This window comes from Ornithorhynchus anatinus, chromosome 10 (genome assembly GCF_004115215.2).
Source record: "Ornithorhynchus anatinus isolate Pmale09 chromosome 10, mOrnAna1.pri.v4, whole genome shotgun sequence".
Classification (NCBI taxonomy): Eukaryota; Metazoa; Chordata; class Mammalia; order Monotremata; family Ornithorhynchidae; genus Ornithorhynchus; species Ornithorhynchus anatinus.
This window is the reverse complement of record NC_041737.1, coordinates 8812361-8831095: the sequence shown is the minus strand read 5'-3', so window position 1 is coordinate 8831095 and position 18735 is coordinate 8812361. Positions and strand designations below refer to the sequence as shown.

At 60.7% G+C, this 18735-nt stretch overlaps 1 protein-coding gene across 1 annotated transcript; it reads left to right on the top strand.

Moving 5' to 3' along the window:
* Positions 1-503: 503 nt before the first annotated feature.
* On the top strand, positions 504-17677 carry SDAD1 (SDA1 domain containing 1). Its single transcript, XM_029073950.1, has 22 exons — positions 504-702; positions 3199-3303; positions 3753-3851; positions 4511-4621; positions 5295-5366; positions 5459-5559; positions 8224-8281; positions 9000-9074; positions 9356-9457; positions 9676-9745; positions 10510-10613; positions 11625-11682; positions 11955-12013; positions 12200-12276; positions 12761-12858; positions 13004-13080; positions 13702-13819; positions 14306-14400; positions 15617-15810; positions 15947-16031; positions 16182-16343; positions 17125-17677. The coding sequence occupies exons 1-22, from the start codon at positions 613-615 to the stop codon at positions 17173-17175; spliced, it is 2061 nt and encodes a 686-aa protein (XP_028929783.1). The 5' UTR covers positions 504-612; the 3' UTR covers positions 17176-17677.
* The last annotated feature ends 1058 nt before the right edge of the window (positions 17678-18735 follow it).

The following is an 18735-nucleotide window of genomic DNA, read 5'->3' as shown; positions in this document are numbered from 1 at the left end:
AGGAATAAACGAAGAAATGAATGAATGAATGAAGAGATGAATGAATGAATGAACGAAGGAGTGAACAAATGATTGAACGAATGAACGAATGAATGAATGAATGAATGAACGGAGAAAGGAAGGAAGGAAGGAATGGACGAATGAATGAAGAAACGGAGGAATAAACGAAGAAATGAATTAATGAATGAATGAAGAGATGAATGAATGAATGAACGAAGGAGTGAACGAATGATTGAACGAATAAATGAATGAACGGAGAAAAGGAAGGAAGGAAGGAATAAACGAAGAAAGGAATGAATGAATGAAGAGATGAATGAATGAATGAACGAAGGAGTGAACGAATGATTGAACGAATGAACGAATGAACGGAGAAAAGGAAGGAAGGAAGGAAGGAAGGAGGTGGCGGGGCGGAGGGGGGAGGAAGTTTGACCCTCGGGCCGTGCCGTCGCAAGATGGCGGCCCCCACGGGGCCCGACCACGTGCTACTTCCGGCCGGAGGGCGGGGACCGGAAGTGGCTCCCTCCGGCCTCCCAGACGCCTCCGGGGCCGGGCCAGGACAGGCCCCAAGCAGACCCAGGCCCAGAACTAGGCCGCAGCGCGGCGGACGCAGAGATGTCGGGCAGGAACAACAACAAGCTGCCCGGTAACCTGCCCCAGCTCCAGAACCTCATCAAGCGGGACCCGTCCGCCTACGCCGAGGAGGTAGGGACGCCGATAACCCATAACCTCCCCCTCCCCCCCCCCCCCATCTTCGATTAGGAGCACCACAACATCCCCCTTGCCCCAGCGCTTTGAACAGTGTTGGGAACCCAGCGCTCACCCAGGCCCATCCTCATAACCTTCTTGTGAGTCATTCGATCGGATTTAATGAGCAGTCACTGTGTGCGGAGCCCTGGACTAAGCGCTTGCAATGGATAATTCGGCCACAGATAATGTTGGTATTTGTTTAAGCGCTTATTAGGTGCGGAGCATTCATTCATTTGTATTTATTGAGCGCCTGCTGTGTGCAGAGCACTGGACTAAGCGCTTGGTATATACAATTCAGCCACAGATAATGTTGGTATTTGTTTAAGCGCTTATTAGGTGCGGAGCATTCATTCATTTGTATTTATTGAGCGCCTGCTGTGTGCAGAGCACTGGACTAAGCGCTTGGTATATACAATTCAGCCACAGATAATGTTGGTATTTGTTTAAGCGCTTATTAGGTGCGGAGCATTCATTCATTTGTATTTATTGAGCGCCTGCTGTGTGCAGAGCACTGGATTAAGCGCTTGGTATATACAATTCAGCCACAGATAATGTTGGTATTTGTTTAAGCGCTTATTGGGTGCGGAGCATTCATTCATTTGTACTTATTGAGCGCCTGCTGTGTGTAGAGCACTGGACTAAGCGCTTGGAGTATACAGTTCGGCCACAGATAATGTTGGTATTTGTTAAGCGCTTACTAGGTGCGGAGCACCGTTGTAAGCGCTGGGGGAGATACAGGGTCATCACGTGGTCCCACGTGGGGCTCCCTGGCTTCATCCCCGTTTTACAGATGAGGCAACTGAGGCCCAGAGAAGTGAAGTGACTTGCCCACAGTCACTCAGCTGGCAGAGGCGGGATTCGAACCCAAGACCTCGGACTCCCAAGCCCGGGCTCTTGCCACCGAGCCACGCGGCCCTGCCCAACGACGGGCTCACGGTCTAATCGGGATATTATGATATAATAACATAATCCTGACAACATTGCGGTGGGACTTCTTATTATTTCATCTTTATGATGATGATGATGGGACTTGTTAAGCGCCTACTATTCTCCAAACACCGTTCTAAGTTAATGAGATGTACATCACCCTGATTCTATTTATTTGCTATTGTTTTAATGAGATGTTCTTCCCCTCGATTCTATCTATCGCCATCGTTCTCGTCCGTCCGTCTCCCCCGATCAGACCGTGAGCCCGTCAGACGGCAGGGACCGTCTCTCTCTGTTGCCGATCTGTCCATTCCAAGCGCTTAGTCCAGTGCTCTGCACATGGTAAGCGCTCAATAAATGCTCTTGAATGAATGAACGAATGGAGAAGCAGCGCGGCCTAAAGAGGCCCGGCCTGGGAGTCAGAGGTCGTGGGTTCTAATCCCGCCTCTGCCACTTGTCTGCTGCGTGACTTCGGACAAGTCACTTCACTTCTCTGGGCCTCAGTGACCTCATCTGGAGAGTGGGGATTAAGGCCGTGAGTCCCACGGGGGACAGGGACTGTGTCCAAGTCGATTCGCTTGTGTCCACCCCAGCGCTCGGTACAGTACCTGGCACAGAGTAACCGCTTGACAGATACCATCATTATGATTATCTATTTCTTCAGCATACGAGCCGGAATGGTGTTTCCTGAAAAATCTGGCGATCCGAGAGGGGAGGTCAACAGCCCCAGAAATCGATTCAGTGCAGTTCGGTCCTATTTACTGAGTGCTTACTGTGTGCAAAGCGTTCTCCTAAGCGCTTGGGAGAGGACAGTGCAGCAATAAACAGATAAAATGCCCACAGTGAGCTTACAGGCTAGAGAGGCAGCCTTCGGCATCAAGCCCGTCGGGGGACGGACCGCCGTTCCTTAACGACGGACCGGGGAATGTCGGGAAACCCCGTCCGGCTCCGAAGGAAGCTTCTCTGTGCCTCAGTTCCCTCATCTGTAAAATGGAAATTGAGACTGTGAGCCCTGTGCGGGACGGGTCCGTTAGGTCCGTCCTAATTAATATGTATCTGCTCCGGTGCTTAGTACGGTACCTGGCACAGAGTAAGCGCTTAAAAAATATTACGTGCTTAGTGCAGTGCCTGGCACAGAGTAAGCGCTTAAAAAATATTACGTGCTTAGTACAGTGCCTGGCACAGAGTAAGCGCTTAAAAAATATTACGTGCTTAGTACAGTGCCTGGCGCAGAGTAAGCGCTTAAAAAATATTACGTGCTTAGTGCAGTGCCTGGCACAGAGTAAGCGCTTAAAAAATATTACGTGCTTAGTGCAGTGCCTGGCACAGAGTAAGCGCTTAAAATATATTACGTGCTTAGTGCAGTGCCTGGCACAGAGTAAGCGCTTAAAATATATTACGTGCTTAGTGCGGTGCCTGGCACGGAGTAAGCGCTTAAAAAATATTATCATCATCATTCACCCTGGTGAGATCACCTGGGGTTAGTGGCCTGTGACGGGATCGGTTGTGCTTTTGCGTTTTCAGTTTCTGCAGCAGTACAACCACTACAAGTCCAATGTGGAGATTTTCAAGCTGCAGCCGGATAAACCCAGCAAGGAACTGGCCGAACTGGCGATGTTCTTGGCCCAGGTAGGATGCCGCCGTCCTCCGGGGCGAGGGTGGGCCCGCCTGGCGGCGCGGCTCGTCTTCCGACGGCTCTTCCTGCGGGTCTCTCTCCGCCTTTCCTCGATCGGTGGTGCCTCTCCAGCGTTACTGGGCGCAGAGCACTGGAGTAAGCGCTTGGGACAGCACGACGGAGCAGGCGGGCACAGTCGCCGCCCTCGAAGAGTTTACGGTCTAGCCGGGGGGAGGTTTTCTGGGGGGGGGGGGGGTCTGCCGGCCCGAGTTCGAATCGTTCACGTCACTTTCCTTCCAAGAGGGGGTTATGAGTGACCGCGGAGCACGACGCAGAGTGGAAGCGGGAGGGAGAGAGGGCGGCTTCCGTCGTCCTGACCCTTCTTCTTTCGGGAGGCGTCTCTTCCGCCGCCGAAGCGCACGTGGGCCCGGAAGGCGTTGAGGACGTGCGGGTTGCGTTGCAGGTGGGGCACTGCTATCCGGAACACCTGGCCGACTTCCCCCAGCACCTCAAAGACCTGCTGAGGTACAACCACACCCTCCTGGATCCCGATCTTCGGATGGTGAGAACGGCGGTCGGCGTCCGCGACTGGTCGATCGACCACCCGGGCCCGCGGGCGACATCCTGGGTGAACGCCGGAGGGAGGTGGGCCGGCCCGGGCCCGGCGGAGCAGCCTCGTCGTCGTCGCCGGTGTATTTATCGAGCGCTCACCGAGCGCCGAGCACCGTACTGAGCGCCTTGGGGAGGACAGGAGAGTCGGTGGGACACGTCGCCCGCCCACGGTCTAGAGGGGGAGACGGACGTTATTAGAAGTGACGTATAAGATATGATTTAAAGAGATGTACGTAAGCGCCGATGGTATTTGTTGAGCGCTCAGTACGTGCCGAGCGCTGGGGGGGGGGGGGGGGATAGCGGGTGCCCAGAGGGCACAGATCCGAGGGCTTAGATGGCGCAGAAGGGAGAAGGGGCGGAGGATAAGGTCGGTTTAATCGGGGAAGAGGGCGTGGAGGAGATGTGACCTTGATAAGGCTTTCGAGGCGGGGGAGTGGGGGTCGGAGGGAGAGTTTCAAGACAGAAGGGGGACACCGGCGAGAGAGACGAGGTTGGGGCACCGTGAGCCGGCTGGCGCCAGAGGAGGCGTCGGGATCGAGGGGGTTTTGCCATCGCCGTGGTTTCACCGTCCGCACGCCGCGTCTCCCCCCCCCCCACCTTGTTCTCCAGACGTTTTGCAAAGCTCTGATCTTGCTGAGAAACAAGAACCTCATCAACCCAACCAGTTTGCTGGAGCTCTTCTTCGAACTCCTGCGCTGCCACGACAAGCTCCTGCGCAAGGTGAGGACCCGGATCGCACCCCGGGGGGATCCCGGGGTGACTGTGGCCTCCGGCTCCCCGGGGCCGGGGGGGGCGAGGGTCCCCGCTAGCCGGTCGGGGGGATCGCGGGCGGCCCGGGGGGGCTTCCCTCCGGACGTCCGGGAAGCGGCGGGATCTGGAGGAGAGAACCCGGGCCTGGGAGTCGGAGAATTTACCTTCCGATCCCGGCTCCACCACTTGCCTGCCGTCTGACCGTCTCTCGGCCTCAGTTTCCTCATCCGTGAGACGAAGATTCGGTACCGTGAGCCCCCTGCGGGACAGGGACCGTCTCCAACTTGATTATAATAATAATTGTAATTGTGGTGTCTTTTAAGCGCTTCCAGTGTGCCAGCCACTCTTCTAAGCGCTGAGGTAGATACAAGGTGATCGGGTTGTCCCACGGGGGGCTCGCGATCTTCATCCCCCTTTTACAGATGAGGGAACTGAGGCCCAGAGAAGTGAAGTCACCTGCCCAAAGTCACCCAGCAGTAGCGGAGCCGGGATTAGAACCCACGACCTCTGTCTCCCAAGCCCACGCTCTTTCCACGAAGCCAGGCTGCTTCTCACGTTCTCCCCCAGCGCTCAATACAGGCCGTGGCACCTAGTGAGCGCTTCACAAGTGTCGTCATTTTTTTTTTCCCGTCCCTCACAACAGACGTTGTACACTCATATCGTGACTGACATCAAGAATATAAACGCCAAGCACAAGAACAACAAAGTGAACACGGTGAGTATGGGGGTGGCTCCCGGGGCCGGGCTGACGGAGGGCGGGCCGGCGCTCGGCTCCGTGACGCCCCCGCCCCTCCTCCCCGTCCGAAGGTCCTGCAGAACTTCATGTACACCATGCTGAGGGACAGCAACGTCATCGCCGCCAAGATCTCCCTGGACGTGATGATCGAGCTCTACAAGAGAAACATCTGGTCAGTGAAGCGTCGGTCGAACCCCGAAACCTTACTCTTCCCGTCCCCCGGGACGTGTGACGGTGTTCAAGGCGCCCAGGGTGGCTCTCGGGATGTTCCAGATGCTTTTTTTAAAAAAAAAGAAGATAATATTTTTTGTGGCCCGTAGGAAGCGCTTAACAAATTCCGTTAAAGTGCTGGGGTACTTTTTTTAGAAAACAATAAAATAGCATTTGCTAAGTGGTACGTAGTAAGCGCTTAACAAATTCCGTTAAAAAAGTGCTGGGGTACTTTTTTTAGAAAACAATAAAATAGCATTTAAGTGGTACGTAGTAAGCGCTTAAGAAATACCATGAAAAAAGTGCTGGGGTGCTTTTTTTAGGAAAAAAAATAGCATTTGTTAAGTGGTACTTAGTAAGTGCTTAAGAAATACTATTAAAAAAGTGCTGGAGTGCTTTTTTAAGGAAAAAAAACCCAGTATTTGTTAAATGGTTCAGAGTAAGTGCTTAACAGATACCATTTAAAAAGTGCTTACTATGTGCCAGGCACTGTACTAAGTGCTGGGGTGGGTTTTTGTTTTTTTTAATAAAATAGTATTTAAGTGGCTCATTGTAAACACCTGACAAAGACCATTAAAAAAGTCCTTACTATGTGCCAGGCACTGTAGTGAGCACTGGGGTGCTTTTAAAAATAGATACTATTAAGTGTCAAGTAGGGAGCACTTAACAAATACCATAAGAAAGCATTTACCGTGTGCCAGGCACTGTAGTAAGCACTGGGGTGCTTATTTTTTTTAAAAAAAAAGTATTAAGTGGCACAGAATGAGCACTTAACAAACATCATAATAAAGTACTTACTATGTGCCAGGCACTGGGGTCGATACAAGATCATCAGATTGGACCCAGTCCGTGGTCCCACATGTTAATCCCCATTTTCCAGATGAGGTAACTGAGGTGCACAGAAATGAAGCGTGACTTGCCCAAGGCCACGTAGCCGACGGGCGGCGGAGCCGGGATTAATAATAATAATAATAATAATGTTGGTGTTTGTTAAGCGCTTACTATGTGCAGAGAACTGTTCTAAGCGCTGGGGGAGATACAGGGTCATCGGGTCGTCCCACGTGAGGCTCACAGTTGATCCCCATTTTACAGACGAGGTCACTGAGGCACAGAGTAGTGAAGTGCCTTGCCCACAGTCGCACAGCTGACAGGCGGCAGAGCCGGGAGTCGAACCCATGACCTCTGACCCCGAAGCCCAGGCTCTTTCCACTGAGCCACGCTGCTCCCCCTCTCTCCACCCGGCCTCGCTGCCTCTCGTGGGGCGAGCGGGGAGGTTGCCACGCCGGAAATGTCCCCGGAGAACCGAGTTGGGGATTCGGTGTTCACTGGGCTCTGGTTCTGGAGTCGGGGGACGGTGAGCCGACCGAGCCCGAGCCGGACTCGCGCCACTGCCCGGGTCGCTCCGTCCAGGAAGGCCAGGGGCAGGGGGTCGGTCGTATTTATCGAGGGCTCACCGTGGGCAGAGCACTGTGGGGAGCACTCGGGCGAGGACCGTGGACTGGGTAGACTTGATCCCTGCCCTCGAGAAGCTTCCAGGGTAGTGGGCCGAGTGTGGTGTGTGTGGAGTTCTCCCCGTCGTTTGGGCGAACCACACTTTGTCCACTCAAGACTTCCTCCTGTAGCTTCCCTTTATAAAAGTGCTTGCGTTGCCTCTCTGCCCCTGTACGACCTTTCAGTGACGGTAATGATAATGATGAAGGTATTTATGAAGCGCTTCCCCTGTGCCAGGCACTGTTCTAAGCACTGAGGTCGATACGAGGTGATCAGGTTGTCCAGCGAGGGACTCAAAGACAGAGAAGTGAAGTGACTTGCCCAGAGTCACACAGCTATCAAGTGGCGGAGCCGGGATTAGAACCCACGACCTCCGACTCCCAAGCCCGGGCTCTTGCCCCTAAGCCACGCTGCTTCAATACTTTTCACCTGAGCAGCTTGGGGAGGGCGCTTCCCCGCTCCTTGCAGCGAACGGACCCAGAAAATAAAAAAATGGTTACACACGGACCGCGATTTAGCCGGCCCCTACGCTGGTCCCAGAGCAGTGAACTGGACGTTTGGGAATGTTCGTTCAATCGCATTTATTGAGCGCTTACCGTGGGCAGAGCCCCGGACTACGCGCTTGAAAAGTACAATTCAGCGTCCGACGGAGACGATCCCTGCCCGACCAAGGGCTCACGCCCTCTAGACTGTAAACTCGTGGTGGGCAGGGAACGTTTCTCCCGACTCTGGCGTATTGGACTCTCCCAACCGCTTTGTACGGCTCTCTGTGCGCTGGAAGCGCTCGATAAGTACCACCGACGGATACTTCGGGTTCATAACGACTTCCCTTCGCACAGAGCGCACGTCAAGCTCTAGAGGTCTCCCCCTCCGCGGTGTCCGCTTTGGCAGCCTGGCTTAGTGGCAGGAGCCCGGGCTTGGGAGTCCGAGGACGTGGGTTCTAATCCCGCCTCTGCCGCGTGTCTGCTGTGAGCCGTCGGGCGAGCCACTTCACCTCCGCCTCGGTTACCTCATCTGTAAAATGTGGGCCAACCCGGCCACCTCGTATCCACCCCCGCGCTTCGAACGGCGCCGGGCACGTGGCGGGCGCCGACCAAATACCGTCGTCGTCATTTATTGTCACGTCGGTTTGCAGGAACGACGCCAAAACGGTGAACGTGATCACCACCGCGTGCTTCTCCAAGGTCACAAAGGTGAGACGGGGTTCGGCGCGGGCACCTCCGCGCGAGCTGGGGTGAGGCTCGTCTTCCTTCACGTTGTCTTTTCTGCCCAGATGCTCCAACTGGTGAGTTGGGCTAGAGTATCCCGAGTCAGCCCCACGCACGGTTCATCCAGATCCGGGCTCCACCTCAGACAGGGCCCCGGGATATTTGTATTTTCTTTCTCTCCCTTTAAAAGTATTTGTTAAGGACTTACTCTGTGTGCCACGCACTGTTCTAAGCTCCGGGGCAGATACAAGACGCAAGGCAGGTCCAAGATACGTAGGATTCACCGGGAGAAAATGTTAATTTGGTCGTGCCGTCCTCTGGCGAGCGCTCAGTACGGGGCCCTGCGCGTGGTAAGCGCTCATATGATCGAACGAACGGTGAGCGCTCAATAAAGACCGCGGGTCGAGTGATTGAGCTTATGGGAATGGAGGCCCGTGGTCCCACAGGAAGCCAGGAGCGGATCCCTGCTGTCGTCGCTAAGCCGCACCACCGCCTCCCTCCCGACGTTCCAGGATCCTCTCCACTTCCGCAGCCGAGCCCGGTGTCGGCCGTCGGTCGATCCGGCGTCCGAGGCGGGGGAGATTTTCAGAGCTTCACCCGCGGGGCCCGGGGTGGGGAGCTCCCGGCCGGGCCGTGGTTAGAGCCCACATCTTCCCCGGGCTGACGGACTCCCCTCCTCCGTCCTCCTCTCCCTCCTCCTCAGATCCTGGTGGCCGGTTTGAAGTTCTTCCTGGGGAGGGACGAGGACGAGAAGCGAGAGAGCGATTCCGAGTCTGAGGTAAGTGTGGTCTCTGCCCCTCGAGGCTCGGACCCGCCGCCGCCGCCGTTCGGCCCGGGGGGGTCAGGAGATGCCGGCGGGGCATCCGAAGAGGCCACCCGGAGGGACCCGGCCGGCTCGCTTCGGGGCGAGACCGGCCCGTCGGGGACCATTCCCCCTTACCCGGGGCCGCGCTTCCTCAGACCAGATCTCCTCCACCCTGTCGTTGGTCGGTCGGCACCTCGTAGGCGCCCGACGGCGTCATCGTCATCGTCGCTATTTTATGGTGGCTTCTCCTCCAGGACGAAGGGCCGACGGCCAGGGACTTTCTCATAAAATATGCCACCGGAAAAAAATCTTCCAAGCACAAGAAGAAGTTGGAAAAGGCCATGAAAGTCCTGAAAGTAAGTCGTCTTTTTTTTTTAAAAAAAAAAATTATTTTATGGTGTTCGTTCAGTGCTTCAGGCGAAGCTCGTCAGGTGGGTCGCCGTCCACTGTCCCCCAGGGGGTTCACGGTCTGAGAACCGGAAGGAGAGCCGCGGTGGTGGAAAGTCGCCCCCCTTCCCTTGAATCGCTCTGGGAATAACCCACCCCCACGCTCCTCCTCCTCCTCTCCTTCCAGAAACAGAAGAAGAAGAAGAAGCCGGAAGTGTTCAACTTCTCAGCCATTCACCTGATCCATGATCCCCAAGGTGCGGAGCCTCCCCTGTCCCTCCCTGCTCCGAATAATAACTGTGGTATTTGTTAAGCGCTCACTAGGAGCCAGGCACTGTTGTGGATACGGGGTAATGGGGTCAGACGTGGGGCTCACGGTCTTAATCCCCATTTTACAGAGGAGGGAACTGAGGCCCGGAGAAGCGAAATGACTCTCACGCACGCGTGTATATGCACATTCGCCCGTCCAGACTCCCTTCCCCCCTCTCCTTTATGGTATTTGTTAAGCGTTTACTCTCATCCGGACACTCTTCTAAGAGCCGAGGGGAGTTACAGGCTAATCCGGTCGAACACGGTTCTAACCCCACATAATATAACGTTCGTATTTAAGTGCTTCCGATGTGCCCAAGCACTGTTCTGAGCGCCGGAGTGGATACGGGGTCATCAGGTTGTCCCGCGTGGGGCTCACGGTCTTCATGCCCGTTTTCCAGAGGAGGCCCTGAGGCACCGAGGAGTGAAGTGGCTTGCCCAGAGTCACACGGCTGACCGGCGGCAGAACCCACGACCTCCGACCCGGGTTCTTTCCACCGAGCCACGCTGCTTCTCTCCGTGGGACCCGTAGTCTTAATCCCCGTTTTACAGAGGGAGGGAACTGAGGCCCAGAGAAGGAAAGTGACCGGCCCAGGGTCCCACAGCAGCAGAGGAGCGGCGGAGCCGGAATTAGGACCCGGGTCCCCCCGACGGCCGGGCCCCGGGCCCTCTCCGCGAGCCCGGTGACGCCTCCCTGTCCCCTCTCTTCCAGACTTCGCGGAGAAACTCCTCAAGCAGCTGGAGGGCTCCAAGGAGAGGTTCGAAGTGAAGATGATGCTGATGGACCTCATCTCCCGACTGGTGGGAATCCATGAGGTGCGACCCCTCCGTCGGGGGAACCGATTGAGCGCTGACGCCGTGCAGAGCTCTGCACTGAGCGCTCGGGAGAGGACGGTCCGACAGAGTCGGCAGACCCGGCCCCTGCCCGTCACCGTCGACTCCCAGAGGGGGTCGGGGTCGGGCCGGGGTCCCTGGGGAGGGGGAGGGGGTCATTCGGTCGGTCGGTCGTCTGTGTTGAGCGCTTCCTCCGTGCGGAGCACTGTACTGAGCGCTGGGGAAAGCACAGTACAGCGATAAAAGGCGACAGTCCCGAGGGCCCAGGACCCTCCAGCCGGGGGGAGGCGGCGTGGCCGAGCCGAAGAGAGCACGGACCTGGAAGTCAGAGGAACCGGGTTCCGATCTGCGCTCCGCCACTTATCTGCTGGGCGACCCTGGCCGAGTCACTCCACTTCTCTGGGCCTCGGTTCCCTCGTAACGGTCATAGTCGCGGTATCGGTTAAACGCTTACCGCGCGCCAGGCGCCGCACTAAGCGCTGGGGCGGATTCAGCTAAATCGGGTCGGGCACAGCCCCTGCCCCACACGGGGCTCACGGTCTCGGTCCCCGTTTTACAGGTGAGGGGACTGAGGCACGGAGAAGTTAAGCGACTCGCCCGAGGTCGCGCAGCAGACACGGGGCGGAGCCGGGATTGGAACCCACGCACCGAGCGCTCGGGGGGGGGGGGCACAGGAGAGCGGAATTAGTGGACGTGTACGCCGCCCACGGGGAATCCGTCAGTGGTGTCCGCTGAGCGCTCACTGGGTGCAGAGCGCTGCACGGAGTCCTCGGGAGAGAGTGTAGTAGACTCGGTAGACATGATCCCTGCCCACAAGGAGCTTTACAGGCCATCTGAGGGGAGATAAAATAAATTCTAGGGAAGTGACAGAAGGGTCGGGCGGGGGGGGGGGGCGTGACTGTTTTCTCAGGGGGTCCAGACCCGTGCGGAGGGGAGGAGGAGAGGCGAGAAATGGGTTTCCCGCTAATCCCGTTCGGCCTCTTCCTCCCACAGCTCTTCCTCTTTAACTTCTACCCCTTCTTACAACGCTTCCTGCAGCCCCACCAGAGAGGTGAGCCGTCCGTCGGTCCATCCGGTCGTTCGTCCTCGAGCGCTTACCGTGCGAGGAGCGCCGTACTAAGCGCCCGGGAGGATACGGCAATCGACAGGCCCGTCCCCTGCCCACGATGAGCTCACGGTGTAGAGGGTGGGGGGCGGGCGGGCGTAAAGAGAGAGACGTAAATGAGAGAGGGGGACGCCGTGGGGCCGGGAAGGGGGAGGAACAGAGGGAGCCAGTGGGGGCGTCCCCCGAACGGACGTCTGTCGGCCGTTTCCCATCCGCAGAAGTGACCAAGATCCTTCTCTTCGCCGCCCAGGCCGCCCACCAGTTGGTCCCCCCGGAGGTGAGAGCTCCGGAAACCGCCGGGCGGGGATCGGACTCGCGGCCCCGGCCTCGGGGGTCCCGGGGGCGTGGCGCGGTTCGGGGGGACGGGGCCGAAGTGCGCCATCGGTCGGGGGGGGGCCGGCGTGGCCCCCGGGCGTCCATCACGTGCACCGGCCCGGCCTCAAGAGGCCCCTCTCCTCTCCAGATCGTCCAGTCGGTGCTGACGACCGTGGCCAACAACTTCGTGACGGACAAGAACTCGGGGGAGGTGATGACCGTCGGGTACGTGGCGAGGGTGGGGAGGAGCGCCGTGCAGACCACCTGAGAGATAAACGGAAGGCAGCCCCCGCCCCTTACTGTCCGGTCGGGTGGCGGGCGGAGAAACGGCTAATGACCAAGCACCCGATGGCCCCCGCGGAGGGCGGGTGGTCCCCGGCGGTCTGCGACGGCCCCGCCGCCCCCCTCCCCCATCCGCGGAAGCAGCACGGCCCAGTGGATGGAGCCCGGGCCGGGAGTCAGAAGGTCACGGGTTCTGATCCGGTCCTGCCACTCGTCTGCCGGGTGACCTTGGGCAAGTCACTCCTCGACGCCTCAGTTCCCTCATCTGTAAGATAGGAGACCGTGAGCCCCGTACGGGGCGGGGACCGGGTCCAACCCCATTTGCACGCCTCCGTCCCAGCACTCGGGACGGTGCCCGGCACGTAGCGAGCGCCTCGTAAATTCCGTAATTATTATCATTTCGCTCAGCGAGGCCTTTCTCCTCCAGGATTAACGCCATTAAAGAGATAACGGCCAGGTGTCCGCTGGCCATGACGGAAGACCTTCTCCAGGACTTGGCTCTCTATAAGACCCACAGGGATAAGAGTGAGTGTGTTGGTTTGGGGTCAGGGCGGCGGGAGGGGATGTGAGCGGTGACCCCCCCCCCGGGGGGCCTCTCTCGCGGGGGTCCCGGGACCCCGGGCCTCGGACGGGCCCCCGAGGGGACCCCCGGCGTTCTCCCGTTCCGCAGACGTGATGATGTCCGCCCGGACCCTGATCCAGCTGTTCCGGACGCTGAACCCCCAGATGCTCCAGAAGAAGTTCAGGGTGAGCGGCGGGGGAGGGCGGCGCCACGGGCAATTCTGGGAAACCATTCCCAGAGGGGGAAAGCGTCGGTCGGCGGACACGCCGACCGCCGCCTGCGGTCCGGACTGTTAGGCGCGTCCTGTCCTTACGAGCGCCGTGCCAAGCGCTGGGGTGGGTGGACGATGACGGGGTCAGGTGCGGGCCCTGACCCGCACGGAGCTCTCGGTCCGTAGCGGGGAAGGAGGGGAGGCGTTGCCTACCCGTTTCACGGATGAGGAAACTAAGGGGGTACTGGGCTCGGGGATGGCGTCGGGCCGAGAAGAGCTTTACGGAAGGTCGGTAAGGAGGGGGACGGTCGTTCTGACGGTCGGGCGGCCCCCGTTGAAGACCGGCCTCGACCGCGAGAACGCCTTTCCTTCCGCTCCCGTCGCGGAAGAGTTTTGCGAAGAGGACGGTAGAAAGCCGGAGGGGAATCGAATCGATCCACCGACGCGCGTTCCGTGCCGGGTCGCCGGCGGGAGAGTTACGAGGGGACGGGGGGGCCGTCGGGCGGTCCGTCGTCAGCCGCCGAAGCGCGTGTCCGGGCGCCCCTGTCGGATTCCGGGGACTGACCCGGAGTACTTCAAAACCTTCTTCCTTCAGGGTAAACCAACGGAGGCCTCCACGGAGGCCAGGATCCAAGAGTACGGCGAATTAGATGCCAAAGATTACATCCCAGGGGCAGAGGTTTTGGAGGTCGAGCAAGAGGACGCCGACGGAGGTGAGCCGTTTCCCCCTGCCGCGGGGTTGAGGGTGTTCTCGGGGGCTCGTCCGGTTCCTCCGGGGAATCGGGGACGCGGCGCCGGGCCCGGGCGTCTGTGGCGGCCCCGTGGGGCCCATCCGGAAAGATCCCGCCCCGCCCCGGGTCCAGAACGGCACCCGGAGGGAAGAGGAGCGGCCCCCGGTGACCGAATCCCAGCAGTCGCCCCCCGGGCGACGAGGCAGACGGCCCGGTCTCTCGCCGCCCTCTTCCCCGAGCCTCCGGGCGGTTCCCCGGGGAGCGTCCGGTGGCCGGGTCGAGGGTGGGAATAGCCGTCGGGGGGGCAGGGCTCTGCCCCGGGGGCCCGGTCCCTCGCTCCCGAGGAGTCCGGGGCTTGGCTCTCGGTCTCCGCGCCCTCCCCTCCCTTCCGTATCCTCCCCGGCCCCCGGCCCCGAGGAGGGGCGAGCGGAGGCCGGGGGGGCTGACGGCGCGGTCTCCGCCCTGCAGACGGATGGGAGAGCGCCAGCCTCGGCGAAGAGGACGACCAGGACGGCGAATGGATCGACGCGCATCGCTCGTCCGACGAAGAGCGGCGGGCGGCGGTGGGTGGAAGCCGGCCCCCGGCTGCGGGGACGGGGGCCGAGTCAGGGTCCTCACCTCTCTCGGGCAGCCGCAGATCCCCATACGACGGGAATAACGGCCGCGGTGGCCGTCGAGCGCCTGCCGGGCGCCGGGGCGGACGCCGGCCCATCGGGGCGGTCGCCGGCCCGGTCCCGCGTGGGGTTCGCGGTCTCCGTCCGAGGTCCAGAGAAGCGGCTCGCCCGAGGCCACGCGGCAGGCGCGTGGCGGAGTGGGGATTAGAACCCGTGACCTCCCGACGCCCGGGCCCGACCCACTAGGCCGTGCCGCTTCCCTACGTGGTCAGTCGATGGGTCGTTACCCGCGGAGCGCCGTACGGGGCGCTCGGGGGAGCACGGTCCGCCAGAGCTGGCGGGCGCGTTCCCGGCCCGCGACGGCCTTACGGTCCAGAGGGTGAGGCGGACGTCGGTAGGAATGAATCGGTGATGTATGAAAAACGTCATCGCTCCGTGATTTAGAGACATTTACACACGAGTGCCGTGGGGTTGGCGGAGGTGGGGATAGCGGATGCGGGGGTGCGGTGACCGTCTCCGCAGCTTAGCCTGTTAACTTGGCTGGCTGGCGGGCTTGGGGGTCGGGAGGCCGTGGGTTCGGATGCCGGGCGCCGCCTCTCGTCTGCCGGGGGACCCCGGGCGAGTCGCTTCGCATCTGGGCCTCGGTGACCTCGTCCGTGAAGCGAGGATCGAGACCGTGAGCCCCCCGCGGGACGGGGACTGGGTCCGACCCGGTCGGCCCGGACCCGCCCGGGCGCTTGGTCGAGCGGTTTAACCCCTCTTCGGGGCCCTACCGAGAGCTCGCCTCCTCCGGGAGGCCTTCCCGGACCGAGCTTCCCCTTTTCCCTCTGCTCCGCCTCCCCTCAGCTACGCCCCCTTTTCCCCCCTTTCCCCTCTGCTCCCCCCCCCCTCCCCTCAGCACTCTGCCCGTCCGCTCCGTCGTATATATCTATATTACCTCATTCAGTTTGTTCACGAGATGTCCGTCCCCGTGATTCTACTCATGGCTGTCGTCTCTGTCCGCCCGTCTCCCCCGATCAGCCCGTCGGCGGGCGGGGACGGTCTCTACCCGTGGCCCGTTTGTCCCTTCCAAGCGCCGAGTAGAGTCCCCCGCACGTAGTAAGCCCCCGGTAGATACCGTTGAATGAACGAATAACAGACGCCATAACGATAACGTCTGCCGAAGGCGGAGGAGCAGCCGGAGGGCACGCCCGCCGAGGAACGCAAAGCCAAGGCCACGGCCGTCAGCGCCAGCCGGGTCCTGAGCCAGGAGGACTTCCGGAAAATCCGCCTGGCCCAGCTGAGGCGCGAGGTGGACGCCGCCCCCGGGAAGGCCCAGAAGAGGAGAGACGTCGAAATGGACAGCGACGAGGAGAGCAGGTGGGGCCCGGCGGTTCCGCGGCGGGCGGCGGGCGGCGGGGGGGGGGGGGCCCGCTGTTGCCACGGAGATGGAGAGAGATCTCGCCCCCCCCCCGCCTCCATCTCCCGTCTCCCCATCCCGGCGCGTTCTCGGCAGGGGCGAGCTGCTCTCTCTGCGGGACATCGAGCACCTGCATAAGAAACCCAAGTCCGACAAGGAGACCAGATTGGCAACGGCGATGGTGAGTTTCCCGCCGCCGAGTGCGACCGTCAGGGCGGACCCCGGAACCGGAGGGCGGGGAGCGGGCGGGGATTTCCCGGGGCGGGGGGGGGGGCGGCGGGTCCCTAAAGGCCGCGGGAATGGGGGGAAAGAGGACCGCCTGCGCCCACAGGCCGGGAAGACGGACCGGAAGGAGTTCGTGAAGAAGAAGACCAAGGTCAACCCGTTCTCCAGCTCCACGAATAAAGAGAAGAAGCGGCAGAAGAACTTCATGATGATGAGATACAGTCGCAACGTCCGGTCCAAGAACAAGCGTTCCTTCAGGGAGAGGCAGGTGCGTTGACACCGACCTTCGAGCCGCGGGGTCCGGAGGGCCCCGGCCCGAGAGGGAGAGCGACGGTCGACGGGGTCCGGCGAGCGCCGGCTACGTGCCGGGCACCGGGGCAGACGCGGGCCGGTGCTCGGGAGGGCGCTCGGCCCACGGCGAGCCGTGGGGACGCGGGCCGATCGGACCGGCCGCCGTCCCGCACGGGGCTCCCGGACGAGACGGTGGGGGGAACGGGGATCGACTCCTCCGTTTCACCCCCGAGAAGTTCATCCCGGCTCGCCCGGGGTCACCCAGCGGGGGATTGCGGGAGCCGGGATCCGAAGCCGGGCCCTCCCGCCTCCCGGGCCGGAGCTGCGCCCGTGAGGCCACGCCGCCCGCGAGGGCGCGAGGGCGGTGGCGCAGTCGCTTTTGTTTTATTGCGTCCCCTGGGCGTGGACCAGCTTCGGCCCAGGAGAGGAGCCCCGGGACCGGGACCGGGACGGGCGGAAGCCTGGGAATGCCCCCGGGGCCTGGGAGTCCGAGGTCCCGGGTTCCGGTTCCCGCTCTGCCTCCTGCCGGCTGCGCGACCCGGGGCGAGTCGTTTTAACTTCCCCGCGCCTCGTCTCCCTCGTCTGTAAAACGCCGAGAAGCCCCTTAGGTCGTGAGCCCCCGCGCGCGTCCCATTTGACTGGGTTTACCTCGTCGCGCCTGGGGAAGGTGGAGGAGAACGGCTTCCCGGGCCGGGTCCTCCCCGCGCCGCCGCGGGGCCGGCGCCCACCCTCGCCCGTGTCTCGTTTCCGCCTTGCAGCTGGCCCTCCGGGACGCCCTTTTGAAAAAGAGGAGACGGCCGATCAAGTGAGCGTCGGGGAGCGGAGATGGAGGACTGCGTCCGCGGGGACCCGGGCGCCCGAGGGAGCTCTCTGCAGAGAACTGAAGGACGACCCCCGGGTTTTGGGGAGCGGGGGGCCCCCTCGCCTCGTTATCCCACGCGGAGCCGCGCCCGGGGGCCGCTCTGCGTGGAGATGGGGTTGCCCGACGACCAGGGACGGCATCGGGTCGACGGCTTCGTCCGCGCCGCTCTCGCGCGAGGGAACGAGAAAGGAAAGGAGACGGTCGGGCTCGGAGATCGACCGAGAGGAAAAGCGGTTCCTTGGCTCTCTCCCGCCCCCCGGATCTCCCTTTTCCTCCCCGAGGTCAGCTCTCTGCGGCCAGTCGTGTGGGAAAACGACACCGCGCCTCTCTCCCCCCGTCCCCCGTCTCTGAATTTTCTGATCCCCTGGGTTGGCTCGGGCCCGGGGGGGGAGATGAGGCGTCCCGAAGACGGGAGATGCAGGCTCAATAAATAAGCGCGCGGATAACGATGGGTCGATCGATCGATTCCCCCCACCCCCCACCCCCCCCCGGTGATGACCGTAGTACTTACTGAGCGCTCCCTGTGTGCCAAGCACCGCTGTAAGCGCTGGGGTAGACACGAGACGTACGGAGAAGCGGCGCGGCTCAGCGGAGAGAGCCCGGGCTTGGGAGTCAGAGGTCGTGGGTTCGAATCCCGGCTCCGCCGCTCGTCAGCTGGGCGGCCTGGGGCGAGTCGCTTCACTTCTCTGGGCCTCGGTTCCCTCATCTGTAAAACGGGGGTGAAGACCGTGAGCCTCATGTGGGACCATCTGCATCTCCCCCAGCGCCTAGAACGGCGCTCTGCGCACAGCGAGCGCTCGACAAACGCCGACGTCATCACAAGGTGCTCGGGCTGTCCCGCGTGGGGCCCACGGTCCTCACCCCCATTTTCCAGGTGAGGTCGCTGAGGCCCAGAGAAGCGAGGCGACTTGCCCGAGGTCACACGGCAGACGAGTGGCGGAGGCGGGATCGGAACCCACGGCCTCCGACTCCCAAACCCGCGCTCTCTTCTGCGGCGCCAAACCAGGGTCGACGATCGGGGGCGGCCCTGGTCAGCGGTAGTTGTCCCTCTGCGATTCTTTTGGTACTCGGTGAGCCCGTACTACGCGTCGAGCACTGTGCTGAGCGCTGGGGCAGATTGACGTCGATTAGTTTGGCCACGGTCCCTAAGCATTCGTTCGGTCGTATTTATTGAGCGCTTACTGTGCGCTAAGCGCTCGGGAGAGCACAGCAGAACAATAAACAGGGACGTTCCCGGCCCGCGACCGTCTAAAGGAGGGGGAGGCGGACATGGATACAAGTGAATAAAACCATTGTTAGGTAGGGATCATAGGGTGGTATTTGTTAAGCGCTTACTATGTGCAAGGCACTGTTCTAAGCGCTGGGGGGGGGGGGAGTTGTCCCACGTGAGGCTCACAGTTAATAATGATAATAATAATAATGTCGGTATTTGTTAAGCGCTTACTATGTGCAAGGTACCGTTCTAAGCGCCGGGGCAGACGCAGGGGAATCGGGTTGCCCCACGTGG

What these genes read in the sequence shown, in the direction of transcription:
- SDAD1 (XM_029073950.1), top strand. Translation starts at nt 613, where the DNA reads ATGTCGGGCAGGAACAACAACAAGCTGCCCGGTAACCTGCCCCAGCTC. An exon ending in CTCTACAAGAGAAACATCTG is followed by an intron (nt 5,560 to 8,223) that starts GTCAGTGAAGCG and finishes GTCGGTTTGCAG; the next exon opens with GAACGACGCCAAAACGGTGA. An exon ending in ACGAAGAGCGGCGGGCGGCG is followed by an intron (nt 14,401 to 15,616) that starts GTGGGTGGAAGC and finishes CGTCTGCCGAAG; the next exon opens with GCGGAGGAGCAGCCGGAGGG.